General features: G+C 37.7%; 5 protein-coding genes across 7 annotated transcripts; 4 read left to right on the top strand and 1 right to left on the bottom strand.

Moving 5' to 3' along the window:
• The first annotated feature begins 1,138 nt into the window (after positions 1-1,138).
• On the top strand, positions 1,139-5,415 carry LOC103325409 (protein argonaute 2-like). Its single transcript, XM_089049426.1, is given in 3 exon segments — positions 1,139-1,763; positions 1,972-3,172; positions 3,598-5,415. Coding segments are annotated over 3 exon segments (2,988 nt in total). The 5' UTR covers positions 1,139-1,438; the 3' UTR covers positions 5,060-5,415.
• A 1,796-nt stretch (positions 5,416-7,211) lies between these two features.
• Positions 7,212-11,346, bottom strand: LOC103325356 (putative E3 ubiquitin-protein ligase LIN). Of its 2 annotated transcripts, none has more exons than XM_008227520.2 (7): positions 10,152-11,346; positions 9,874-10,027; positions 8,801-9,777; positions 8,556-8,703; positions 8,132-8,413; positions 7,730-8,039; positions 7,212-7,600 (listed from the first exon to the last, which is right to left on the bottom strand). In XM_008227520.2, the coding sequence occupies exons 1-7, from the start codon at positions 11,207-11,209 to the stop codon at positions 7,482-7,484; spliced, it is 3,048 nt and encodes a 1,015-aa protein (XP_008225742.2). In that variant the 5' UTR covers positions 11,210-11,346; the 3' UTR covers positions 7,212-7,481. The 2 variants fall into 2 exon arrangements, with proteins under 2 accessions (XP_008225742.2, XP_008225743.2); XM_008227521.2 differs by having other exon boundaries at positions 8,132-8,383; positions 10,152-11,345.
• Positions 11,347-15,168: 3,822 nt separating this feature from the next.
• On the top strand, positions 15,169-19,620 carry LOC103325355 (BTB/POZ domain and ankyrin repeat-containing protein NPR1). 2 transcript variants are annotated; one of them, XM_089048164.1, is made up of 5 exons: positions 15,242-15,560; positions 16,077-16,805; positions 17,400-18,153; positions 18,720-18,917; positions 19,117-19,620. In XM_089048164.1, the coding sequence occupies exons 2-5, from the start codon at positions 16,260-16,262 to the stop codon at positions 19,380-19,382; spliced, it is 1,764 nt and encodes a 587-aa protein (XP_088904290.1). In that variant the 5' UTR covers positions 15,242-15,560; positions 16,077-16,259; the 3' UTR covers positions 19,383-19,620. The 2 variants fall into 2 exon arrangements, with proteins under 2 accessions (XP_008225741.1, XP_088904290.1); XM_008227519.3 differs by having other exon boundaries at positions 15,169-16,805.
• Positions 19,621-20,719: 1,099 nt separating this feature from the next.
• Positions 20,720-22,494, top strand: LOC103325354 (uncharacterized protein PHLOEM PROTEIN 2-LIKE A4-like). Its single transcript, XM_089048661.1, has 4 exons — positions 20,720-20,767; positions 21,188-21,505; positions 21,705-21,820; positions 21,980-22,494. Exons 1-4 carry the CDS (start codon positions 20,720-20,722, stop codon positions 22,347-22,349), a joined length of 852 nt encoding a protein of 283 aa, XP_088904787.1. The 3' UTR covers positions 22,350-22,494.
• Positions 22,495-24,943: 2,449 nt separating this feature from the next.
• Positions 24,944-26,419, top strand: LOC103325353 (uncharacterized protein PHLOEM PROTEIN 2-LIKE A4-like). Its single transcript, XM_008227517.3, has 3 exons — positions 24,944-25,390; positions 25,620-25,735; positions 25,905-26,419. The coding sequence occupies exons 1-3, from the start codon at positions 25,106-25,108 to the stop codon at positions 26,272-26,274; spliced, it is 771 nt and encodes a 256-aa protein (XP_008225739.2). The 5' UTR covers positions 24,944-25,105; the 3' UTR covers positions 26,275-26,419.
• The last annotated feature ends 1,036 nt before the right edge of the window (positions 26,420-27,455 follow it).

Raw genomic sequence — 27,455 nt, 5'->3', positions numbered from 1 at the left:
TTCTCTCTTTCCTCCTTTTTTCTTCTTCTTTTCCTTCACATGGCTGCTTCTTTTTTCTCTTTTTCTTCCTCTTTCCTACTTTCTTCCCCTTTTCTTCTTCCTTTTCTTCCCCAGGCCATTTCTTTTTTCTCATTTTCTTCCTCTTTTCTTCTTCCTTTCCTTCCCAGGCCACACCCACTCCTCCTTCCTTCCATGGCATGAATCCCATACACCCACCCATCTCTCTCTCTCTCTCTTGATCCACTAATTAATGGTTGTGATGGTTTGATTGGGTGATGATGGTGGTTGAGTTGGGTTTGTGGTGGTTCTTCTTCTTGTCTCTGTTTTTTTCTTCTTCTTCCTCTGTATTTTTTTTTTCTTAATTTGCAGATTTGTTTATTTTGGGTCGGAGAAGATGGGTGTTGTTCCTGTTGGTGGGTTTATTGGTTGTCAAGAGAGAGAGCTAGAGTTGTTGATGGGATGCATTCTTGTGTCTTCGGAAAACACTGAAAATGAAATCACTGAAAACAACTTTTTTTCATTTTCAACTTTTGTTCACAAAGTCAGATTTGTTTTCAGAAAACGTTTTGTGAGGGAAAACGAAAACGATGCACCGAACGTGTTTTTGTGAAAAACAGGAAACAAAAACAGAAAACAAGCTCTAAAAACATTACCGAACGGGCCCTTAATATCCTAAAATAAAATTTTAAGAATCCATAAGGTGTTAGTTGAATAGCTTCTTTGTTGTGCTCTCAAGTGATCATGAATTCAAGCTTTCATGTTACTATGTGTGAATTTTTTCCTCGCTACTTATTTTTAGCAAAACAAAAAAATACAAAAAAATATATATATATATATATATCATAAAAAGGTTATGTTCCCTATTGTTTTGGCTGGAGGGGGATTGTAAGGAGTTGCAAAGGGTCGCAAAAGATTTCAAATTTTAACTTGGGTAAGAAATTAAAAAGAATTGAGAATTAAAAAAGACACGTGGTTGTGGTTGAGCTAGGCAAGAAGGGAACCATTTTTTTTGTATTTTTAAAGAAGGGAACTTGGAAGCATTATCTTAAAAAAGAAAGGGCGGGACAAAGAGTGAGCGAATACAAGCGAAACGTATCAAATACAGTTCCTCATGCAACCCTTTGGCAAAAAAGAAAGATGAAGCAGATTCCTCTCTGTTCCATGGAAGCTTCTGGACTTTCCACCAAAAATCCAAAACCATTTTCCAACCGCTCCCACTCCCGCGTCTCCTTCTTGGTTGATTCCTTCGTGACTAAGGCACTTCGTGACTAAGGCAATCGCGCAGGGACAAGATCGTCATTCCACCCACCACCCTTTATAAGGAACCAACTTCTCATCTTGATCACAGACTCATTTCTGATTTTTGTGAATTGAGAGAGTACGAATTTGAGGCAAGTTTTCTCTTCGATCGTTTTTGAGTTTGCTCCCGATTTCTCCAATGGAAAGAGGTGGTGGTGGAAACAGAGGAAGACGTAGAGGCAGCAGTAATGGTGGTGAAAGAGGTGATTATGGTGGCGACGGCAGAGGAAGTGGAGGAGGAGGAGGAGGAGAAAGAGGAAGAGGTGGTTATGGCGGTCATGGTGGTGGTGGGTCCCAGTACCACCATCAACAACAACAGCCGCAGCAGCAGCAGCAGCAGTATCAACAACAACCGAGTGAGAGTTGGGGCCAGCAAGGGAGGCCTTCTCCATGGAATAGTCCCGCTTCCACCAGAGCAGCCTCTCCTGCTGTATCTCCAGCCCCAATCAACTCTCCTACTCCTGGTATTTTTTTTTCCTTCTTCATTCTGGGTCCTTTTTGAGATACAATTGAAATTTGCACTACTGATCATATCATATAGGCTGTGAATGAAGCCGTTGCATTTTTATTCCTAAATGTCAGTTTTTAGCTACCGTTGGTCTAGCCATTTGGATTTACATAAATAATGAGGCTTGGTAATAACACCTTTTGTTTGTTCTTTTTTCTTCACAGATACTCTTGTTCCTAGAATGCAATCTCTGGAAATTTCGAAACAGGCACTTTCTTCGCCTTCTTTGGATGAAGCAGACAAAAAACTCCCTGTGAGACGGCCTGATAATGGAGGCACAAAATCTATCCGAACTACTAGGCTTCATGCTAATCATTTTAATCTCTCGTACAATCCTGAGAGTATTATAAGGCACTACGATGTTGATGTCAAGCCAGAGAAGCCTGCTAAAAATGGCCGTCCTGTGAAAATGTCCAAGTCTGAACTCTCTGCAATTAGGAAGAAGTTATCCTCTGATCATCCTTCGGATTTTCCCTTGTCAAGTACCGCATATGATGGTGGAAAGAACATCTTCAGTGCAGTGCCATTGCCCACCGGCTCATTTAAGGTGGAGGTTTCTGAGGAAGAAGGCACGCGGTTCAGTTCATACATAGTTACCATAAATTTGGTAAATGAGCTCAAGCTTTGCAAGTTGAAGGAGTACTATAGTGGCCACGTGTTGTCTATCCATCGTGATATATTGCAGGGTATGGATTTGCTGATGAAAGAAAATCCAACTAGGTGCTTGGTTTCTGTTGGGCGAAGCTTTTACCCCGCAACATCAAACCAAAACGATGACCTTGGACATGGTATTGCTGCATTTAGAGGGTTTCAGCAAAGCACAAGGCTGACTTCCCAGGGTCCTGACTTGTGTCTTGACTACTCAGTCTTGGCATTTTATAAGCGCCTGCCGGTTATAGATTTTCTGCAAGAGCGGATCAGGGGCTTTGATTTAAACAATCTCAAGAGGTTTAGGAGAGAGGTTGTGGATGTACTGATGGGATTGAAAGTTACTGTGACTCACCTTAGAACCAAGCAAAAGTACATCATCAAGGGGCTGACTGATGAGAATGCAGGAGACATTACATTTGATGCCGCAGACATAGATGGCCAGTGTCCACCTAATAAAGTTAGGCTGCTTGATTATTTCAGGGAAAAATACCAGGAGATCCAGTACAAAAACATTCCCTGCTTGGATTTGGGGAAAAATGGTAGGAAGAACTATACACCGCTGGAGTTCTGTGTCTTAGTTGAGGGGCAAAGGTATCCAAAGGAGAATTTGGACTGAAATGCAGCTATCAAGCTGAAGGACATGTCATTGGCTTCACCAAAGGTTAGAGAGAACATGATATGTGGCATGGTACAATCTGGTGATGGACCTTGTGGGTAAGCTATTTTATGTCCTTTATTTTTGCCTAGTGAAGTTTGATTGTTATCAAACTTCCACTGTTGTTTACTTGAGCTTTCATGACTTCATTGTTCCACTTGCACGGAACACAATTAATGTGTATGATTTTAGTTAGCAGGCAGTTCACTTCTCTGAAGGCTGAGAACTAGTATTCTGCTCTAATGCCATTTATGAACATGTAGTGGTGTTAACTTAATTAATGAAGTGTACAGATCTCTGTGGCATGCACATGTAAATTGGTTGTAGATAAACTCCGTGTTTGTAGTGTCTAAGCATATTGAATCATCAATATCTTTTTAAACTAAAGATGAATAGGGAGATAGTTTTACCATTTTCATTAACTTAATTCTACATAAAAAAACTGCATTATTAATTATGATCCTGATTCTTTTGTTATTGGCAGTGGTGGCATCATTGAGAATTTTGGAATTGAAGTCAACATGAATATGACACCAGTAACAGGGCGTGTCATTGTCCCACCTAAGTTGAAGTTGGGTCCTTCTTCTGATGGCAAGATGACTGCGGTAACAGTTGACCGAGAGAAATGCCATTGGAATCTGGTTGGGAAGTCTCTAGTGGAAGGAAAACCAATCGGTCGCTGGGCTGTACTTGACTTCAGCGGTTATGATCGATTCTGTCTGGACCCTAATCAATTCATCCCAAAGCTCATCACAAAGTGCAACAAACTGGGAATCAGAATGGGAGAGCCTGTTTTGTACGAAGCCACTTCCATGAGACCATTCACTAGTGTTCAGATGCTTCGTCAGCTGCTTGAAAGCATTAATGAACAGGCATACAAAAAAAGCAAAGGCCATTTACAGTTACTTGTTTGTGTAATGGCTCGAAGAGATCCTGGTCACATGTATCTGAAGTGGATCTCTGAGACTCAAATTGGTATAGTGACGCAGTGCTGCTTGTCAAATATGGCTAACAAAGCAAATGACCAGTATCTTTCAAATCTTGCCCTTAAGATCAATGCCAAGCTTGGAGGCAGTAATGTTGAGCTAAGTGATCGGCTTCCCCTCTTTGGGGGTGCAGGCCATGATATGTTTGTGGGGGCTGATGTGAATCATCCTGCTGCGCGGAACACGACAAGTCCATCAATTGCAGCTGTTGTTGCCACTGTAAACTGGCCTGCCGCGAATTGTTATGCTGCACGAGTCCGACCCCAGTACCATCGCACTGAGAAGATATTGAATTTTGGAGACATGTGTCTGGAGCTTGTTGAAACATATGAGCTATTGAATAAAGTCAAGCCGGACAAAATTGTTGTCTTCCGTGACGGAGTCAGTGAGGGCCAGTTTGATATGGTTCTCAATGAAGAGTTACTAGATCTGAAGATGGCTTTGGGAGGTATAAAATACTATCCAACCATCACACTAATTGTTGCCCAGAAACGGCACCATACTCGTCTCTTTCCGGAGAGTATGAGGGATGGTAGTTCCACAGGCAACGTATTACCGGGAACTGTTGTGGACACAATAATCGTGCACCCATTTGAGTTTGACTTCTATCTCTGCAGTCATTATGGAGCCCTTGGAACAAGCAAACCCACATGCTACCGTGTTCTTTGGGATGAACACAGGTTTACTTCTGACCAATTGCAGAAGCTCATATATGACTTGTGCTTCACGTTTGCAAGGTGTCCTAAACCGGTATCGTTGGTCCCACCGGTGTACTATGCTGACCTTGTGGCATATAGAGGGCGATTATACCATGAGAGTATAGAGGGACAGTCTCCAGCTTCAGCATCCTCCTCCTCCTCATCGTCATCCTCAGCATCGTCACCACTATCAGTGGCTTCTCTAGAGAAAAGGTTTTACAAACTGCATGCTGACCTGGAAAACACAATGTTTTTCATATGAAGGTGTAAGCATGATCCTGTGATCTCTCTTTTGTGGAACATGAAGGCGTAACTTGGCAAACCCTGGCGCAACTCCAATCTCCTGAAAAGGAGTTTGTGCGTGAATCTAATGGGTGTTTATTTCTTTTTTGTGTCGAAATGTTATGATCAGCATTTTCTCTACTGCGTAGTGTCTGTGTGTTATTTAAGTATTTTAATTTGACTGTTTGTGTGTTGAACATTCTGTGTGCCCAAGGGGTTCTCAATTACTCTGAGAGGATCTAGTCAGTTGTAAGTCTTTGTAGTGTTGGGTTTCTTTGTGTTTCTTTCTAGTGTGTGATGTACGAATTGAGAATTACAAAATACTGTAGTTTGATATCAGGCTTTTTATATCAGTTTGAATGTTATTTAATATTGTGGTTTGAATATCTGTTCGAACCTAGGCAATGCTTATTTGCATAACTTATGAAAGTGCCACATAGTGACGTGAAAGGTAAATATTTTGACACATAAATTTTTTTTATACAGATTTTATTTTTTTCTTGAGAAGTTGATAAATTTTTTATTACTTTACGTTGTTGGTTTTTTTAGTGTCGTGTTGTTTCTAGGGGTGACAATTCTGCACACGACAGTCAAACTTGAATACGATAATTCGCTAATGCAATAACCATTTTATAATTCATTTTTCAATTTTCTAATATGCATTATAGAGTAATTATATAATCATAAGATTAATCTTTTTTAAGTATTTGATAACTATATTTAGGATGAAGTGAATTTTTATTGTACAAATATTGAATAAGTAAGAACTTGTAAATAAGTGAATGTTGATGTTAAACTTTCCGTTCATTTCATCCATTTGGGTCAACCTGAACACGATGATCAACTCGAAAATCTTACGATTATAACTTAAACAAAACATGATTATAATGAGCTAATACCTTTGAATGTTTCATGAGGTCTTGGATCCAAAACACAATTAATTAAGAATGGATATTTTTGTTTCAAGCTGTTCTTCTCATCCCATTTTATTCATACGATTGCAGGCTTTGATTCAGAAGTAGGGTCCAGCCTCTATATTTTGTCTTCAGGGCTGTTGTTTTTGGATCAGAAAGAAATAAAGACCACGTATTGATTCTATTAGCTGGCTTATTTCAAGTTGCATTGATATTATTGTATTACTCATTCCATGAATGCAGGGTGGTGTTTCAGGCTAATGCAGAGTTTCTAACCAGGTTTGGTACTTACCTTTGAAACTATAATAGTATAATATTTTAGAGTTCGGTTCTTTTCATGGCTCTCCCTCTGTTTTTTTTGCTTGCAGATCTGTTGGATTGGAAGTGTCTGTACTTGTGGTCCTTTCCTTGGATTCTTGGGAGTTCAAAGATGATCTAATTGAAACTGTGGTGCAAGTTAATGCATATTTTTTCACTTGTTTTTGAGATTTGGCCAATATGTGAAATTAAATTCCTCTTGGGGCTGGGGGACCACTGAAATGTGCAGGTTATCTACCGACATATAAGCTTGGAAGATTGTTGTTTCTGTTAGTTGGCATTGCCTTTTATGCCGTTGGCTTTCAACTTGGAGATGCCCTTTGTTATAATATAAGGACAATGGCAGAAAGATATATGTGCCATAAATTCACAAACCAAAATTGAATTTGTTCTTTGGGTTGCTTTCAGAGCAACTTATCAAGAACTGCAGGATTTCACACATACTCCAGACTCCTGTCATTGGTTGCATTTGGGATAAAAGATTGGATTGGGGTGGGGGGGGAGGGCCCAATGATGAAATCATAGAGGAACCGCTCTAAAATCATAGCTGTATGGGCCAACTTGCTATTTGGACGGACAGGTTGAGAGTTGAGATTGGGTTGTTGGTAATTTTGGGGACTTGCATCTGGTGATGGTTTAGATTAGTGAATTGATTTTTCTACTTATGTAACTAATTTTGTGGTTTAGTTAATAATTTTGAAAGAATAATAATAGGAAAATGACAATTTATACCAGGCTGTAAAACACCCACTAGTATAGTGGTTTGGAACAATTGCTCCCCTAGGAAGGTCCTGAGTTCGAGTCCTAGCATCCATGTAGTGCGTGTGAGTTTAGTATACTAGTTAAGAAAGGTCCTAAAAAAAAAAAAAATTTATACCAGGCTCTGTTCTGTACTCATCATTCTTGGTTGGATAAATAATCTTTTTTACCGCAAATATGCTGCACCATACAAAAATAGCCATTTATGGAACAAAGAAAACCATAACAAAGAAATATGGGGAGTACATGCACACACTCAAAAAAAGAAAAAGGAAAAAGAAAAAGGGACCCAGTAGAGAGACACTCCAATCCCAGCACTGCTAAACTTGCCTCCAAGGAAGATTCAATTCATTTTCTGGTATTTCATTCATGTGGAGCAAATTCTAGGTCTCAAAGTGATTGATGCCTTGATTAATTGCTTGTGATGATTGAAATAAGCTCATTAGCTGTCCATGTCACTAAGGAGAGATTTTTAAGTTTGCTGAGCAATTCTTTGTCTACTGATGAGAGCATGGGGACATATTCATGAGCTGCAACAAACAAATTAATTAAATTCTTGATTTCAAAACAAGCAAGAAAAACAAAGCATTAAGCTTAGGATTGCAAGAAATTTGTATGATTGTATCTTCCCTTGTGGTTTTCTGTATGGAAAAATGTACCTGAACTTTTTGCAAGACTCAGTAATGAGTATGAAGCAAGTACTCTTTCCTCTACATCTCTGTCATAATTCAGTGATTCTAGCAACTGAGGCACAAGAATTGAGCATGCCATGGTCCTCAAATTGTCATCTCCAACTGTATTTAGAAAGCTACTCATCCATGAAACAGTGACAAGGCTTGCTCGGGCTAAACTTGGAACGCCATTTGCTATTGAATCTGAAAGAGCCACCAATAGTTTCTTATTGCCACTTTTGAATAGGACAATGGCTGCTTTCCTTTGCCAATTTTCTGTTGCTTCTCCATCTTCGTTCTAATTTTTGGATCACGTAAAATTATTGTCAGTATTTGTTTTTTTTCATAGATTGATAAATCTCAGCTGGTTTAGTGTAATAGAAAGCTTACTGAGTGTACAAAACCATCTATAACATTTTCTTTGAAGTGATATGAAGCCCTTGGCCAATAACTGAAACCTGCTTGTTGTAAAAGCCTATGTTCTGTTGATGCCTCTCCTGTGTAAGAAAACCAGCCTCCCAACATTAAGAGAGCACTTGCTGATCTTTCCTGGACTTTTTCATGACATGTTTGACAATTTAAAGCTGCTATAATTGCTTCAATGGCTTCTTCTCTATATACACTGCTCCTGAAGGGGTCTCCCTGCAACAAAACTGCTACTCCATATGGGAACTATTCAAGATATAAATTAAAAGTCCAGAGCAAAGATTGATTTACTTAGGTGAACATTTTGGTTGCCAAAAGTTGAAAAAAGTTTAAATTTTAAGCAACCATTTCTATGAGAAGGATGCATAAACACTAACAATGGATTTACCATAAGATCAAGCTGTAGTAAAATGGCTGCAATTAGTGGACGTTCTTCAGGTGCAGCTCTTTGGAGATGGACCAACAAAATTTGCATTGTGTTAAACCCACCATATCCTTCTTTCAGTCCATCAAGGATTTCATTGATCTTCTTTCGTCTGAGAAGAATCATTTAGTTGATCAAAATGTAAATAGAACATGAAAATATAACCAGAAGACTCAAAAAGGTAAAAAGATAAAAAGATAAATCCATACCTACTAAGGCAGAGTATTTCGATCAATAAAGCAACTGCGGAGCCAGCAGAGTTACTGCCATTTCCAAGTATAATGAGTTCAAGAAGAGAAGCCTTGTTGAGAAAATCAGCTAAGTAGTTTCGACAGCTTCCATCAGCTCGAACACAACGCGAAATGATGGAAGCAGTATTGTTCCTCTCATGAGTATCCCCTCTCTCAATTTGTGTCACTAGAAGGCTCAACCCCCCTAGAGAAACCACCTGTCTAGCATTCTCTAAGTTTCTGTCTTTATCAAAACCAGTAAGAAGCTGGTCCAAGAGGTACAATGCTGCCACTTGAGGACTGCATTGAACCGTGAATAGGGTCTGCAACTGATCTCCGAACTCTAGCACTCGAAGGACTAGTGCCACCCAATCAATTGATATCATCTGTTTTGCCTTTGGCTTTAACAGGTAAAGCAGAATGGCAGCTTTCAAAAATAGACCACTACTTCTTAGAAGTCTCATGAAAATTTCAAGCTGTGGATCTGAAGTCAGTATAATATGTCTGTTCATCTCATTTCTTGCTACAAATTCAGCTAACACTGATATGACTAATTCCAAAATTTCATCGTCGGTGGAAGCAAACAACACCTCCAGCATTCCCTGGATAACAGGTGCCTTTGCTAACTCAGCTTCAATGACAGGATCACCATGTGAGTCCAACCAAGCTTTAGTAATTACACGAATTGCAATTTCGCAATCCATTAGATTATCCGAGGAGTAAATAGTGCTAATAGCACTGCTTAAATTGCTTGAAGGAAGATGGGAATTGTCTTCTTTCCGGATTGAATTACTTTTGACAATAAGGTTCCTGTTCACCAAGCATTCGGTTGGTCCATTCTGGCACCTAAAGAATCCAAAATAGTCTGATTTCTGCGTCTCAGGCTCAGGCCAAAACTCAGTTTTTGGATTTCTATGATTTTGGCTGGATGACCTTCGTCCAGTCCTGCCCCCTCTCTGCCAAAGTCAGAAATAATGTGAATTCTCCACTGCAACATTCAATTATTGCAAAAATGAAGGGTGGAGAATTGAGATGAAGACAGAGTTACCCACATGAACATAACTGAGATTGTTGTAATTATCTTCATCTGCCCACAGATTTCCCTCCTCCTCATGCAAACCCCAAGTAGCATTAGAAACTCCATTTCGATCATAAAGGAGGTCTAGTGATCTTCGTTCAAGCGTGGGGCCAAATACGGCTCGGTATCTTTAGTGATTTTAGAAATCATGAAACAAGATACACAATTACAACACAAACTGCAAGTTAAATATACTTTCTGAATGTTTTGCAAGAAATGATTAAAATGTATCCATGGATTAGTGTTACTTACAAATTTTTGTTTAATGAGGAATGTGAAGTGTAAGAATCAGATGATCTCCTTCTTGATGATCTGCAACTGGATATTGAAGGTATAGGTATATTAGGAGGAACAGGAGGAGGGGCCTCAACCCCAACTTTAAGCCACTCTTTGTAGTACAGAGCAAACTGTGTAGTTCCCATATCCATTTGGTCATTATAGACCTTGGTTATGGCTTTCATTTTCTTCTCCCTCTCAGGGTCCTCTGAGTTTGAAAGACCATCAGCTTCCTTGGCATACCAAATCTTCACATGAAGAAGATGTGGAAGAAAGAAATGCTCCCAAAGATCAGGAAGCAAATGGGTTCGAGCTAAAACCGGTGAATCACAGAACACTTGAAGTAAATGCCTAGCCGAAACCGGGTCATTTTTCTCAATCTTGTAAGCAATTGCCAAGTAGAGCTGAGCACAAGCAGAGAGATGTGAATTGGGTGTTCCACATGTTGAACCATTTTTGGACTTGCTAGAGTTTAAGGAAGCAACAATGCTCAAAACCCGAATCGAATTCCTTATTGTTTTCTTCCTTAATTCCTTATTTGATGACCATTGATCTTCCACCAACTTGTTAATGCTTTCAATACCCAATTCCAAGTTTGCAAACATCTCATTGTCCTCATCCTTTTTCTTTCTCTCCAAACAACAACTGCATTTTTCCCAGATTGTTTCCCGGAAAGCTTCATCCTTTATATACCGGCCTGCACAACCACTAAGTATAGAAATCACAGCTCTGGTGGCAACTTCATCAATGGCACGCTCATTAGTTCTGGAACTCTCTGAAACCAGTGACTTGGAATTTGATCTCTCTGAAGTAGAACTCACCCTTCTAGACGACCCTTTTCTCATGGCAGGCTTCTGAGCCTCGTGGTTGGAAAAGTCGTAACTTTTTCGACCATGGCAGATGTATATAGGCAGCAGACCTATAGATTCGTCTGGTGCAACTCTTTCTCTGTGTTTCACTGGTTTTGGGCTTTTTGGGTACTTTTTTCCAAGTTCAAGTCTTTCATCTGTGAGCAATTCTTGTAAGGAGGACATTTTTTGGTGGATAATTGGATTTGGGTTTGAAGCAAAGACGAGTTTGTGAAAAGCTTCACTGACATTCTCCCAAAACCAGAAAGTATACAAAAGACAGCTATTGCCATAGAAGATAAACAAGACAGAAATGAGGACAAAGACTGGTGTCGGCTGATTCTTTTTAGACGTTTACCGTCGACCTGCCTTTTAATTTAAGGGTGGGCACTGAACCGGTTTGAAATTGGACCGGGTTTTAGTTGTTCCATGAAAAATGTTTTATTTTAAGATCAAAATATCAAACAAGAATTCACCAAAAAAGAAATCCAACAAGAAAGAGCAGCATATTTTGAATTTTGGAATCTGTGAGCTGCTTAATTGAGTTGGAACACACAATTCAAATTCCAGCTGTTCAAATAAGTTATTTGTAAAGTACATAATTTAGGTACATTTTTAGTAATCAAACATCAAAATCAGAAAGGTTTAGATGAGATGAGAGTTGAGCTATTATAGATTGATATGTTGAGTCTGGACGAGAGCTTATAGTATTCTGTGTTGATGTTGCTTATATCCAATATTATTGCGTTAAAATTTTCATTTTACTCTAAGCTCAAAATGAAACACAGTATTAGTATAGAAAAATGTCACGTCTGATCTATTTTAATAAATACCCCATTTGATACGTTTATTTTCACAACAAATCCAATAATCTTGGTTACCTTAACCCAAATTTAGATTTTGAATCATTCGTGTTTTCTTGTCCCCCACAAATGAGATTTTAGGTGCTATAATCAAACTTAAACAAAGCCTCCTCATAAGATGAAAATGGATGTGCCTCATTATTTGGTGAAAATCTAACCATTCATATGTGTTTGACCTTGGAACATTGATAACATAATTGCAATGCATGACATGCTGCACAGTAGCTTAATGGAGTCATGGTCAATGTCACATGCAAAAGTTAATGTAAATAGACTAAGAAAAAACCATATAATATAATAAAAATGGAAGAAACAAAATAGAAAAGACAAAAATGGAGGCCAATAATGCTCATGATGAGTCATGGGGAGGAGGCTTAATGGTTTCACAGTCTTTTCTTCTCCTCCTTTCATTTCTCGATGTGCTTCCACTCTCTTACTCTCTACCATTGTCTTGTTCTTTGGCTTAGCTCTTTTGCCATGTCTTCATCTTTGCCCAACTTTGCCAATTCACTATTGTTAATTCTCCAACTTTTTACTTTATCTGAACCGGTTTAGTCCAACGGTTTTCCGGTTCATTCAGACCGTTTAAGCTTTTGGTTTGGGCCAAGCAAATAATAGCCGTTATTCAGACAATGTTCAAAGTCTTTAAATTATTTGAGGACATTTAAAAATAATAATAATAAGACACTAGAAATGTGACCAAACCGAATTTTCTTATAAAAACAATCGAGAATTCTTTAGAAGTCTATAGGAGAAATTAATTTACCCTATTTTTACTCCTATTTTGTTGTAAAGAATTTCGAGTCAATATTTCTTCTACTTGATTTATCTCCATTTGAGTCCCTTTTACTTTATTTTATTAAAAATCACACTGATTCAGGATTTTTACTCTACTCTACTTTGGGTCCCTAGTTATTTTGACAGTAGAAATTAAAAGTCAAGTGAAATAAACAAAATAAACATAATTTTTTTCTGAAGTATCTCCAATATCGCTTAAGTTTGAAATTAAAAACTTTGTGGGATATATGGGAGTGCTATGAAATATGGGAGAAGAGTCCTAGTCAACCGAAATTAAAACAACAGGTTGGAATAGCAAATAAAAGATGCATTGATGCCTAAAAATGGATAATCACTTTCGGTCTTGTGAGGCCTTTCGGCAGATGTGGATGATCTGCAAGATAAAGAGCAATGATAAGACCTTGAGTATTGGTGGAGTACCGGTGTGATACCGACTGAATGCTCTCAAATGTTTAAGTTAGCTTAAATACAAAGTGAATAGTAATTTAGACAGCATAAGAACTAAGTAGCCGAATATTATTGTTACCTTTTTTTGGGACTTGTGCCCTATTTATAGAGGTCCAAGGTGAGTGACCTTTAGTTATAGTTTTAATGTGCGACTGTGGGCATCGCTTGAGATGCCGCCACTTGTCCATATCGAGCTTGGTTCAACATGAGCCTTCTATAACCGGATCGACATTTTAGTTTGCCAAAGGCTAACCTATTGTTGATGATTGTTTTATGGGCCTCAGTGGGCTCCTTTTATAAATTCCATATAACCACATGTTGTGAAATAATTGGTCGGTCAAATATGATATAAAAAAGATGCTTCATAAAGCTAAACATTTAGCCAAGCAAGTCATGGAGGTGGTGTTTGTTGATGATGACCAAATGATGAAGATTTACATGCAAGTCACACAGATGCCTTTCACACTAGCCATTCATCACTCTTAATACCTATCTTCCACAAATAATTGTACTAATATCTCTTTTGCTAGACAAAGAAGTGATATTACTTAAAGTACATGTTGACTTGGTAGCTCTATAATTATGTAGCATTTCCCCAGTGTGCATGCAAATATATGTGAGAAAACTAAACCCCAACAAACTAATGGGTGAAAAGTTATATATATATATATACATATATATAATGTTCTTCTTTTTGTTCTTTTTTCCAGGGTGCCAACGTAATTTTTGTTGAGTCGTAGATTTGTATCATGCCTTTAGACAATAGTCAACTTAATTCATAATTCAAATTTATAGTCTAATAAGATAATATTTCTATATATATGAGCAGCAAACTCATGAATTTTTTAGCGGAGGTGCAATTTTGAAAGATTAAAAACTCTTTGTGGATTGTACATCTAAGGCTTTTTATTTAGATTGACCTTAGATCCCTTCATGCATTCATATCCTACATGAAAAATTGTTTTATATAGAAATATTGACTAAGAATAAAAATTAGTTTTTCGAAATAATCATTTTCTCAAGATAATTTTTTACGGCTTTTATTCCTTACACATCAAATAAGAAAACTTGATTTTATGGGATTTTATTATGAAATATATATTGACTTCATGAGCCATCATTTTTAGTCTAAATCGATTTTCCATATTTTGATTTGGTGGGAATTTGATTTTCTAGTATTTTTATTTGAATCCAAATAGGGGATACTTCCTTATTTACATTGTAAATTTATGTAATGGAGTAACATAAAAATAAATGAAAGTTTCAACGGAAATAAAGTAATCTGTACACCTAAAGTGCATCACCATTAACTGAAAATGGGCAATTTGAAACACTGTATGGTTTTTCTAGAAAGGAATGTGATCTGCACCTCCTTTTAATAGGTCCGTCACTGTATGTAAAAGTACTTTATATTATGAGATAACGTAGCCCCATGAAATAAGCGATAGATAGTGATTTCATAGAGAACATTTCTATGTGAGATATTTTATGGGATAACGTAGCAATGATAGTAATTTCATGACTTACTCCATTCAAAACTTGGAAAAGAAAAAGAGATGCAATGCTTGGGTATTGACTAGATAAGATTCTCTCATCTTTTGCAGCTTAATGTGGCCCAATAACATCATTACATACACTTACACATGTGCAATTTAATTGTACATGTTTATTTTTTGGTAAACAAGAAATAAAACTGGAAAGTTCTCAAAATTGGGATGCTTAAGCCCAAGGCACCATGCTTTCAAGAGTTTTCACACTATTTTCATGGAAGCAGTCAAGAATTGCTGTGGCTTTTCCTTTGCTATTTTAAATAGAACTGTGACATCTTTGCTTTTGATTCATTGGTCTGGCGCCGACAACCAAATCTGTCTTTGGCCTCTTGTCCCTCTCTCTTTCTCGTTCTCACCCAATTTATAAAAGAAGCAATAAACTACTGTATCGGGATGATGGTTTTCCCATTTTCCCACAGTGCAAATTGCAGAGAAAAAGAAAACAACTTCACTAATTTACAAGTTACAACAACTGGCTGACGACATCGTCTGCGTCACCCTAGCCCAGCTGGGATCGCTGATGCCATCTCAATCGTCACCAAAGCGACTTCATCTCCTCTAACGAAATTTCTCTCCTTCTTCTTACTCTCAAACCTCTCTCTCTGTTCTCTGACGCTGTTGCTTTGAAAACGAAAAATGAAATTTCGGACCCTCATTCGGACTTGGATATGACTCGTACCCTTTTGCATCCCATCTCTCTGTTGTTGTCCTCTTTCCTCTTTGTCGTCAATCTTGGGATGTGGTATTTCTGAGTGGTTGATATGGTTGAAAGTTTGCTTCTTTTTCTTGTGGGAAATTTTGGGTTTTTGTCACAATTGTCCTAAGATACGTCCTTCTTTGGTTTTAACTTGTTATCTTCATCTGGGTTTTGAAAATCAGGTGAGATTTGATTAATTTTCATACATCTCTTTTGTTGAATCTGTAGTATGTTCTGTTAGACAGTATTAAAAATACAACATAGAATATAGTGGATGCCCAATTTGGTTTTTACTGTTATTAGTAGATCTTTACCTTCCTTAATCTAGTTCTGTAGATTTTGTCTGTAATTCCACTTTGGAAGCTTGAGCATAGCAATTTTGAACCAACTTTTTTTTTAGTGGTATTGTGGTCAGTCAGTGTTTAGGCATTTGTCATAACAAACTTATCTCAGTTTGAGATAGTAGGTCTTGCTATTCAGCTCAAATTCGTGTATTATGTTTATGTCATTTCAATGATTCCAACCTTTCAAAATTGAAGAGTAAAAGTCCCAATTTGTGATAGTTTTATATTTCTTGAGTGTTAAAAATTGTAAATTTATAATTTGTCATCATATTGGATCTTCCCCTTTTATTTAGTTTATTTTTAGTACTCTGTTTCTCTTACTTTTTCCCTTCTTCAAAACACTTCATCTTATAGGTCTTTACCATATCAATCATCAGGATCACAAGAGCTTGTGTTCTTAGAATTAGAAAGCGTTTGGGGTCTTATTCTTCAAGGGCTATAGCTAGTTTAGATGTTAATATCTTCAATCAATGGGTTATGTGATTAAGCTTGACGCTGATACATCCTAGGCTCCACCTATAGGTCTGAAGTAGATTAATGGCTAATTCATCTGAACCATCATCCTCTTTAAGCTTTACTTCATCATCCCATATATCTAATGGTTCAATAAGCCACAACTTTTCTTCCTCTGGTTCTGAATCCGTGCCTAGTCTTGAAGTCATCAGTTTGAGCAAGCTTAGTTCTAATTTGGAGCAGCTCTTGGTTGATTCTGGCTGTGATTATAGTGATGCTGATATCATAGTTGAGGGGATTTCTGTTGGCGTTCACCGATGTATATTGGCTTCTAGGAGTAGTTTTTTCTGCGATCTATTCAAGCAAAAAAAGGGGTCTTCTGGGAAGGAAAGCAGACCAAAGTACTGTATGAGTGATTTGCTGCCTTATGGCGATGTTGGATATGAAGCCTTCTTGGTTTTTTTGAGCTATGTGTATACTGGAAAGTTGAAGCCTTCTCCCATGGAGGTGTCAACCTGTGTTCACAATGTATGTGCCCATGACGCGTGTAGACCTGCTATTAATTTCGTCGTGGAGTTGATGTACGCTTCTTCCATTTTCCAAATGCCTGATCTGGTTTCGATATTCCAGGTTGGTGTTCTGTTATTTTGAATTTCTGATCAAGATTGTTATCACATTATGCCATCAGTCAACTCTAGAGTTCATGATTTCTGTGGAGCTGGGCATGAGTGAAGGTCACTTTCTTTTTATTGATTTCTGTTGTTACTAATGGTTGAACCATTGTAGTGGATGAGGTGATTGAAGTCACCCCACAAATTTCTAATGGTTTAAACTGCTTGACTTTATTTTTTGAGTTCTTGGCTACAAAAGTGTAGAGCAGTTTTGAAAAGAATTAATCTTCTTTTTTACCTCGATTTTCTGGGGCATGCTAGTTAAACTAAAGTAATTGATGTCACCCCACGAATTGTTATCATCTCATGTACCTGGTACCATTAATCCTTCAATATCTATATATCACTTAATAAACCAATTTTTCCCTTCAAGCTTACATTAATGTAGTGGTAGGGGTATAATGTTGTTTTGGTGGCTTTTTATGAAACATGGTTTTGTAAATTTAGTCCTATTTTTTCTATCCAACTTGTTTATAGAATGTTAAGATAGATTGCTCATTTATTTGATAAGAAAAATGGAATTGTTCTGATTTGGTTATCTATGTATTGGCAGCGACGCCTTCTTAATTTTGTTGGGAAAGCTCTGGCAGACGATGTTATCCCAATCCTTGTAGTTGCTTTCCATTGTCAGTTGAGTCAGCTCATCGCTCAGTGTATAGAGAGAGTGGCACGATCGGATATTGATAGCATCTCGCTTGAGAAGGGACTTCCTGATGAGGTTATTGAGAAAATTAAAATTCTTCGCCGCAATTCTCAGCAAGACTGTGACCCAAACATGCCAGCAGTGGACCCTTTGCATGAAAAGAGAATCAGGAGAATACATAAGGCGTTGGACTCAGATGATGTTGAACTTGTGAAACTTCTTTTAAAGGAGTCTGCTATAACCTTAGATGAAGCCAATGCTCTCCATTATGCTGCGGCTTACTGCGATCCTAAGGTTGTGACTGAAGTGCTTGGTCTGGGTCTAGCTGATGTTAACCTCCGGAATTCTCGGGGTTACACAGTACTTCACATTGCTGTGATGCGCAAAGAGCCATCAATTATAGTATTGCTTCTGACTAAAGGAGCTCGTGCATCAGAGCTGACATCAGATGGTCAGAGTGCTGTTAGTATTTGCCGGAGGTTGACAAGGCCAAAGGATTATCATTCAAAAACAGAGCAGGGGCAAGAAGCAAACAAGGACCGAATATGCATTGATGTTCTAGAGAGGGAAATGCGTAGGAATCCAATGGCTGGAGTTACATCAATATCTTCCCAAATAATGCCTGATGATCTGCACATGAAATTGCTGAACCTGGAGAATAGAGGTAACATTTCTAAGGCCTTCCCAATTGATTAGTAAAGGCATAGTGGTGGCAGGTGATAGTCACTAGGTTTTTCCTCCAGAAACTCTTCTGTTTTTTTTTCTCCCAGGAAGGAAACATAATATTTGCTTTGAGATCTTAAACCAATGAATTTTTTCTTTTATCTTTTATTAACTCTCTTGTTGCAAGTTATATTTTTCCTGCACCCGGAGTGCTATCTACCAAAATGAGGTATTTATCCTCTTGTTATCTTCATAGTACAAGTTAATTATTGAGCCTCGTGTCAAGGGCACATATTGATATTTTTGCTTCGGTCCATTACCCTTCCTATGGCATATATCAATGCGTGGTTGACATAAAACATATAGCTTTATCCAGGCTATTATATTCTTTCCATTCTAGTTTGCAATGTCATCTCTTTTAGACTTTGGGTGTAGACATGTAGCCTTCTGAATTTCAACCTTTTTCCTTTCGTATTTCTTCTTTTGATTGGTTTAGTGTGCCTCTGAGTCTATGACATGATATCTTTCACTTGTTAGATAAGACCTAAATTGAATTATTTATTGCAGTGGCATTTGCACGATTGTTATTCCCGGCTGAAGCCAAGCTAGCTATGGTCATTGCCCATGCTGAGACAACCTCTGAGTTTGCTGGGCGCTCTTCATCGAAAGGCTCAAGTGGGAATTTGATGGAGGTTGATTTAAATGAGACTCCCACTGTGCAGAACAAAAGACTCCATTCTAGGTTGGAAGCCCTAATGAAAACAGGTAAATGCATGCTTTTATCTATATTCTGGTTGAATTGCAGAGTGTTGGTTGATTCTTCTTTTTTTCAGTGAACTTATGGTTATTAGAATTCATATCCAAGTTAGCAAGACTTAAAATTAGCCACGTCTTGGTCGAAAGAATAAAAAGTTCATACTATCATAGTTATTCTCTTCTGAGCCTTCTTGTCATATTGTGGCAGTCGATTTGGGTAGATTCTATTTCCCTCATTGCTCGGAAGTCCTGGATAAGTTCATTGAGGACGACCTTCCTGATTTGTTCTACCTTGAGATGGGCACCTCTGACGAGCAGAAAATAAAGAGGGTGCGTTTCATGGAGCTTAAGGAGGAAGTACACAAGGCCTTTAACAAGGACAAGGCTGAGTTGAACCTTTCTGGGTTGTCTTCATCATCCTCCACGTCGTCTCCGAAAAAACTTGGTGCAACTCAAAAAGTTAGGAAATTGTGAGGGCATGTAAATTGTATCTATTAAGCCTTCTGAGTACGAACAAATTTTTTTTGTTTGTTTCAAGGTTACTGACAGAAGCTTAGTAAGTTTTGGCTATTCTTATCAGTAAAATCTTGGCAGATGCGAATTGCCCTGTTAACTACACGAACTAGTATCTTAGTTTTGTAATTCTGTAGAGGATGTGGTTCTGGATGGTTGGGATATTTGATCAATGAAATTCGCCTTTGCCTTTCTTGTATGTAGTATTTGATAGCCGCAGATTAGTCGATTTGGGTAAGTGACACGTGTTTAGAAGGTATGTAAAAGTTTCTTTGTACATGAAAACCAACTCGCTATTGGAAAATGAAAGATTATCACCAAACAAAGCAGAATACGAACAGAAGTTCACATTAATGAATTTACAGAGAAATGCTTAATACAGAGTCAAGTGAGCATGGAGGCGTCAGCCTGTGTTCATTCAAACACTTCACCTACAAGTTGATGTAGGGATGCGCATAAGGGTCTTTTGGATGAATTATTTTTTAATTTTTATAATTTTTATAATTTTTATAATACAAACGATAGTTTGATTGGATGAATTTTTTAATTTAGACTGTATATTATAACATTCGTGTTACATTAGATGAAATCAAGTTTTTATTTATTTCTAATACAAGCAGTGGCGGACCTAGAAATTTTATAGCGGAGGTGCAATATTGACTAAGTATCAAAAATGGTTTTTCGGAATAATCATTTTCTCAAGATAATTTTTGGCGGCTTTTATTCCTTACACATCAAATAAGAAAACTTGATTTTATGGGATTTTAGTATGAAGTATATATTGACTTAATGAGCCATCATTTTTAGCATAAATCGTATTTTGCACTAAAACCAAATTTTCATATTTTGATTTGGTGGGAATTTGATTTTCTAGTATTTTTATTTGAATCCAAATGGGGGGTACTTCCTTATTTACATTGTAAACTTAAGTAAATGTCTTTGTCCTTTTACTTTTAAAAGGACAAAGACATTTACTTAAATGTTGAAAATGGAAATAAGGTAATATGTACACCACTTGAAAAGCAATTTGAAGCCTACAATGATTTTTCATGAAGGGAGGTGCAACTGCACCTCCTTGCACCTTACTGGATCCGCCAGTGAATACAAGCCATAATGAATCTTGAATTTAGGCATTTATGCATATATACCAAAGTGCTTTCTATTCAAATAATTCCTACCGATTCATCGGCAACATTTTAAGATTTTTCTTTCTCAGACTCATAAAGCCTGCATGAAGGTTGCTCAATATTCTTCAATATCAATTCCAGTGGATACGAAGGAAAAGGCCTTGAAATATAATGTACAAGTTCAAACCAGTAAAGGGAGCTTTTGATCGATTGTCCCAAGTAAATCAAGATGATCATGTGACCACTTACAAATATTACTTTATAAAAACGAATATTTATATCTTAGAATAAAATCCCTTTTTTTTCTTCTTCTGCAGAATGGAATATATATATATATATATATATGTATGATAAAGAAACAGAAGTTTACCATATGGAATAAAGGTATTTTCTGATATTCCAAAGTATTTTCCACCCAGTGGTTGCTAATTCATGCTTGACATCAGCATGAGAAACTGACAACTAAAGAAAAAAAAAAAGTTCACAGGACATCTTTCTTGGGTAGCAAGCACCTTCATCCTCACACAATGATATGAAAATCATAGGTTTATATGCATGCCATGTAAATGACCAACCAAGCCTTGTTTTTCTCTCGGTATAAGTAAAAACTAAGCATTGGACGGAAGTAGTGTATTGAAGAGATGGGCGGTCGGTCCTCAAAACGACGGAGGAGTCCTTCCCCACCCCGGCCTCCTCCCCCACCACCACCACCTCCGCCGCCTCCTCCCCACCGCCTCCTCCTCCCCACCGCCTCCTCCTCCCCACCGCCTCCTCCTCCCCACCACCGCCTCCTCCCCACCGCCTCCTCCTCCCCCACCACCGCCTCCTCCCCCACCGCCGCTTCCACACAACTATGAAGCTATTTTGAGAGATGCTGACTCACCCATCAACAAATCCTCAGTGGAAAACCTCCTTGAAAAGCTCCGTGCCGGAATAACCTTAAACCAAAAGAGAAAGGTAAGCCCAGCATCTGAAATTCAAACACTATGCTCAGATGATTTAGTTTTGTGAAATGTGATATTCCAGTTCGTGCCGAAATGCAGCTCCAAATCAAAATATATGGGGCTTTAATTTGATTTAAAGAAGGGCAACTTGTAGTTGTAAGTGAACTTAGAAACCAACCATCTTTGGTTATGTCATTATTCTGTTATTGCAGAAGTATTGGGTTGACAAGAAGTCCAACAACTGCTTTATGGTGTATGCAAGGGATCTCTCGATCTCTTGGGCTGAAGACGATCGTAACTGGCTCTGGCCCTCCCTGCAAGAAACCAGGTACCAAAAACTTCAATACATAACTTATTGGTTTCTCAGTTTCTCCAGTCCTATTGAAGTTGAAACAGATAAACGCAAATATACAAAAAATAATAATAATAAAATAATTATCATAAAATGCTATCAGTACTCTCAATCCTAACTCAGGTTTCATTGCAGTGGTGTCGTCATTGATGCTGCCGAAATGATTAATGAATGTTGGCTAGAAGTGCATGGACAATTTGAGACTACAAAGCTGTCACCAGGAACTCTGTATGAAGTTGCGTTTGTGGTCAAGTTGAAAGCTTCAGCTGATGGATGGGATGTTCCAGTGAATGTCAGTCTCACTCTTCCAGATGGTAGCAAACAATGGCATGAAGTTAAGTTGAAGGAAATCCCAAGAGAGCAATGGAAAGAGATTTTGGTTGGCGAGTTTAGAGCATCACCCGAAATACCTGGGGACATGGAGTTTTCGATGTATGAATATGATAGTGGGAAATGGAATAGAGGACTTGTTATCAAGGGTGTTATCATTCGGCCTAAAAATTAAGTTGCAGAATACTCAGCTTTGCTTATGAGCAGAGATATGATTTTCTGGGTTTTTCATATGAAGACAGATCTGAGAGAATTGCCTATGTAAGAAATAATAAGAACAGAAAAATGAAACAATGATACAACTTACATTTCTACTTCAATTAGAACCAGGCCAAGTCGAATTTTAATGGCTGGTAATTTAAGACATAAGCAGGAGCAGCTGTCATCACATATCATCATCACTTAGCTTAATTTGGTTCCACCACTATTAGCCCATTTTCAGCTTCATTTTCATTTTCATTTCATTTGGTGAGAATATTTGATGGCATGGGCAACGTTCTTACCAAGCTTCTCAGGTTTTCATCACCAATATCATTCCCACAACCACATTCTAACAAGACTCCCTCAGCACCTGAAAGTTGAAACCTTCTCAAATTTTCTCAAGATTTCACAACACACGTACAAACTTACCAAAAGCCAGTTTTATTTTAAGAAAAACTGATGCTGCCCATGATGAGCAACATGGCTCAATTGACCAAGCTGCCAACAAATGGATGATCTCATTTATTTTCCTTTCCTTCGTAAGTTTAATGTGTCAAGCAATGTAATAGATACAAATAGCAAGAGTCCAACACACTCTTCATTACAAGCAAAGCATATATGAAAAAAGTGAAAATGATACTTTATTCAATGGGATTAGCGTCAACGTCAGATCGTAGTAGATGATTACCTAACTACAAGCCAACTGATAAAAAGTTTTCTTATTTTATGTAAATAAATAAAATCAGAAGTAGTGGACTTAGAATAAAAAAAGTTGAGCCACATTTACAGCATATGTGGTCTTTTTACATGGAATAAAGTAGCAGAAAAGCTTGTATGAAACGGGGATAACATTATTTTGCTATTCCCAACTAATTACAGATTATCACGTGAAAAAGTTATTACGTGTGGCATTGTCGTGACGGGCCGAAAATAACAAAATAATATTATCCATATTTCACACAAGTGTTTCTCATAAAATGGGCCATTTTGGAAAATCAATCAACATCCACATAAATAGAATCCGTACCTCATTGAATATGAGGAAGCCCCAAGACAAAGTCCATACTGACATGTACCCATGATTGATCAGGGACTGGCAATGGCATATACAATCTTGCATTAGTTCTTGCACCTTTAGACAACTTGCACACCCTATAACCTTCCATAAATCTAGTAATGTAGCACTGTAAAGTTGGCCAAAAATAAGATCATCGACTGCGCAATGTCTTGTCTCGCCCCATATCCCCTTAATTGTGCAATTCACTAATAATATTCAAACGCAAACTAGAATTTGGAATTCAAAACTGATTCCCTTTAAATAGAAAACCATCATGTATGATAAAATCAAAGCGTAGGCCTGCTTCCACATCACGCAAAATAGGAGCAAAGTATGGGTCATCATCAGTAGATAACAAATCACGTATAGAATCAAAATCCAAAACATGGTTCTTCATGGTGAAGAGAAAAGTTTGTTCTCCTGCTCAGAGCATCTGCTACTCGGTTCAAGGCAGGCTTGTACTTGAGAACAAAAATAAATTGTTGCATATATGATGCCACTTCCCATTATTTTTCCTCATAGAGATGAAAACTCTCCGTAACTTTATTCTTAAACCAAGATATAACTCCCACATGTGAAGACACACTTATTTAGTATAGGTTATTAAGACATTCCTCATGCTTAAATGCGATTCCAACGGTCCATGTAGGTAAATGCTAAATGGTTTGCATGAAGATATCTTCAATTTTGTTTCTGATATACTTTTTCCTATACAAATATATGAGAACAATTAACTCAAGTCAATCGAAGTTCAAAGTCTCACAGATAATATATTGCAACCAATTTATTAAGCCTTACTCTTCGGAATGTTCCACTGTGGTACTTGAGACGCTACAAGAACAGAGGAATTTAGTGACAACCTTTTCAACTGCAGGGAGAGAAAACTCACCTCCAAAAAGAGATTTTAGTCAGCAAACTTGTCTCCCCATGTAATGAATCTTGAATTTAGGCATTTATGCATTATACATATATACCAAAGTGCTTTCTATTCAAATAATTCCTACCGATTCATCCGCAACATTTTAAGATTTTTCTTTCTCAGACTCATAAAGCCTGCATGAAGGTTGCTTAATATTCCACAATATCAATTCCAGTGGATATGAAGGAAAAGGCCTTCAAATATAATGTTCATGTTCAAACCGGTAAAGGTAGCTTTTGATCGATTGTCCCAAGTAAATCAAGATGATCATGACCACTTACAAATATTACTTTACAAAAACGAATTTTTATATTGGAATATTTATATATTAGAATAAAAGTCCTTTCTTTTTTTTCGGCAGAATGGAATATATATATATATATATATATATATATATAGTGCTTTTATTGAGGATCCCAAATAATTTTTATTTGAGGAACGCCCTTTTCTATATGGAATAAAGGCATTTTCTGATATTCCAAAGTGTTTTCCAACCCACTGGTTTCTAATTCATGCTTGAACATCAGCATACATGAGAAACTGACAACCAAAGAAAAACTAAAATAAAAGTTCACACGACATATTTCTTGGTAACAAGCTAAAACTTTCATCCTCATCCAAACCTTTAGTGAGGTACACAATGATATGAAAATCATAGGTTTATATGCATGCCATGTAAATGACCAACCAAGCCTTGTTTTTCTATCTATATAAGTAAAAACTAAGCATTGTATGGAAGAAGTGTATTGAAAACATGGGGGGTGGGTATGGGTCAGAGACCGAGACCCCACGGCCGCCTCCTCCCAAACCTGAGCCTCCTCCCAAACCGGAGCCCCCTCCCAAACCTGAGCCTCCTCCCAAACCGGAGCCCCCTCCCAAACCTGAGCCTCCTCCCAAACCGGAGCCTCCTCCCAAACCGGCGCTTCCACCCAACTATGAAGCTATTTTGAGAGATGCTGACTCACCCATCAACAAATCCTCAGTGGAAAACCTCCATGAACAGCTCCGTGCTGGAATAACCTTAAACAAAAACAGAAAGGTAAGCCCAGCATCTGAAATTCAAACACTATGCTCAGATGATTTAGTTTTGTCTCGTGAAATGTGAAATATTCCAGTTCGTGTCAAAATTAAGCTCCAAATCAAAATATATGGGGCTTTTAATTTGATTTAAAGAAGGCCAACTTGTAAGTGAACTTAGAAACCAACCATCTCGGTTATGTCATTATTTTGTTGACTATGAATTGTTAGCATTATCACTGTTATTGCAGAAGTATTGGATTGACAAGAAGTCCAACAACTGCTTTATGGTATATGCTAGGGATCTCTCCATCTCTTGGGCTGAAGACGATCGTAACTGGCTCTGGCCCTCCCTGCAAGAAACCAGGTACCAAAAATTTCAATACGTAACTTATTGGTTTCTCAGTTTCTCCAGTCCTATTGAAGTTGAAACAGATAAACGCAATATATACAAATAATAATAATAATAATAATAATAAAATAAATATCATAAAATGCTATCAGTACTCTCAATCCTAACTCAGGTTTCATTGCAGTGGTGTCGTCATTGATGCTGCTGAAATGATTAATGAATGTTGGCTAGAAGTGCACGGACAATTTGAGACTACAAAGCTGTCACCAGGAACTCTGTATGAAGTTGCGTTTGTGGTCAAGCTGAAAGATTCAGCTGAAGGATGGGATGTTCCGGTGAATGTCAGTCTCACTCTTCCAGATGGTAGCAAACAATGGAATGAAGTTAAGTTGAAGGAAATCCCAAGAGAGCAATGGATAGAGATTTCGGTTGGCGAGTTTAGAGCATCACCCGAAATACCTGGGGACATGGAGTTTTCGATGTATGAATATGATAGTGTGAAATGGAAGAGAGGACTTGTTATCAAGGGCGTTATCATTCGGCCTAAAAATTAAGTTGCAGAATACTCAACTTTGCTTATGAGCAGAGATATGATTTTCTGGGTTTTTCATATGAAGACAGAAATGAGAGAATTGCCTATGTAAGAAATAATAAGAACAGAATAATGAAACAATGATACAACTTACATTTCTGCTTCAATTCCCAGGCCAATTCGAATTTTAATGGCTGGCAATTTAAGAAATAAGCAGGAGAAGCTGTCATCACATATCATCATCAGCTTAATTAGGTTCCACCACTATTAGCCCATTTTCAGTTTCATTTTCATTTTCATTTCATTTGGTGAGAAATATTTGATGGCATTGGCAACGTTCTTACCTAAGAGTCTCAGGTTTTCATCACCAATATCATTCCCGCTAGCAGAGATCACCTCCTTCCCACAACCACATTCTAACAACAAGTTGATATATCTGATTCCCTCAGCACCTGAAAGTAAACCTTCTCAAATTTTATCAAGATTTCACAACACACGTACAAACTTACCAGAAGCCAGTTTTATTTTTAAAAGAAACTGATGCTGCCCATGATGAGCAACATGGCTCAATTGACCGAGCTGCCAACAAATGGACGATCTCATTTATTTTCCTTTCTTTCTTAAGTTTAATGTGTCAAGCAATATAATAAATACAAATAGCAAGAGTGCAACACACTTTTATTACAAGCAAAGCATGTGAAAAAAGTGAAAATGATACTTGGGATTAGCTTCAACGTCAGATCGTATTAGATGGTTACCTAGCTAAGCCTCTACTCATAATATTATTCAACTTGGTCCGGGGGAGGAGTCCATCGAGAGACTTTACGCTATCTATTAGAGCATCCACAGTTTTTTGGGGGGGGAGGTGAATAATGGGATGTATGTTAAATATACACCTCGGGTGATCGGAATCACCAATGGGGGGTGTAAATGAATGTATATTTATATCCATAAGATGTAAATATAGATGCAATTCTATATCTATTTTTACATCTCTTGAAGGTGGGATCCAACTGGGAAAAAGAGAGGAAAAATGGAGCAAATCAATTATACATCTTAGATTTACATCGTTTCTCATTGGAGAAAAAAATGTATTTACACCCCCCAAAGGTGTAAAGGGGATGTAAAAGTGACTTTACACCCCCCAAAATACACCCCCTCACTGTGGATGCTCTTATAAATTGCCTAACATCAATAATATTA

The sequence above is a fragment of the Prunus mume genome, linkage group LG3 (assembly GCF_029339155.1).
Source record: "Prunus mume cultivar Tortuosa linkage group LG3, ASM2933915v1, whole genome shotgun sequence".
NCBI classification, from domain to species: domain Eukaryota; kingdom Viridiplantae; phylum Streptophyta; class Magnoliopsida; order Rosales; family Rosaceae; genus Prunus; species Prunus mume.
The sequence above is the reverse complement of the archived record's forward strand: the minus strand, read 5'-3'. Positions and strand labels throughout refer to the sequence as shown.

What these genes read in the sequence shown, in the direction of transcription:
- LOC103325356 (XM_008227520.2), bottom strand. Translation starts at nt 11,209, where the DNA reads ATGTCCTCCTTACAAGAATTGCTCACAGATGAAAGACTTGAACTTGGA. An exon ending in TCCTCATTAAACAAAAATTT is followed by an intron (nt 10,028 to 10,151) that starts GTAAGTAACACT and finishes AAATCACTAAAG; the next exon opens with ATACCGAGCCGTATTTGGCC. An exon ending in GAGTCTTGCAAAAAGTTCAG is followed by an intron (nt 7,601 to 7,729) that starts GTACATTTTTCC and finishes TGTTTGTTGCAG; the next exon opens with CTCATGAATATGTCCCCATG.
- LOC103325355 (XM_008227519.3), top strand. Translation starts at nt 16,260, where the DNA reads ATGGCTAATTCATCTGAACCATCATCCTCTTTAAGCTTTACTTCATCA. An exon ending in ATCTGGTTTCGATATTCCAG is followed by an intron (nt 16,806 to 17,399) that starts GTTGGTGTTCTG and finishes ATGTATTGGCAG; the next exon opens with CGACGCCTTCTTAATTTTGT. An exon ending in GGAAGCCCTAATGAAAACAG is followed by an intron (nt 18,918 to 19,116) that starts GTAAATGCATGC and finishes ATATTGTGGCAG; the next exon opens with TCGATTTGGGTAGATTCTAT.
- LOC103325354 (XM_089048661.1), top strand. Translation starts at nt 20,720, where the DNA reads ATGTACAAGTTCAAACCAGTAAAGGGAGCTTTTGATCGATTGTCCCAA. An exon ending in CCTTAAACCAAAAGAGAAAG is followed by an intron (nt 21,506 to 21,704) that starts GTAAGCCCAGCA and finishes CTGTTATTGCAG; the next exon opens with AAGTATTGGGTTGACAAGAA. An exon ending in CCCTCCCTGCAAGAAACCAG is followed by an intron (nt 21,821 to 21,979) that starts GTACCAAAAACT and finishes GTTTCATTGCAG; the next exon opens with TGGTGTCGTCATTGATGCTG.
- LOC103325353 (XM_008227517.3), top strand. Translation starts at nt 25,106, where the DNA reads ATGGGGGGTGGGTATGGGTCAGAGACCGAGACCCCACGGCCGCCTCCT. An exon ending in CCTTAAACAAAAACAGAAAG is followed by an intron (nt 25,391 to 25,619) that starts GTAAGCCCAGCA and finishes CTGTTATTGCAG; the next exon opens with AAGTATTGGATTGACAAGAA. An exon ending in CCCTCCCTGCAAGAAACCAG is followed by an intron (nt 25,736 to 25,904) that starts GTACCAAAAATT and finishes GTTTCATTGCAG; the next exon opens with TGGTGTCGTCATTGATGCTG.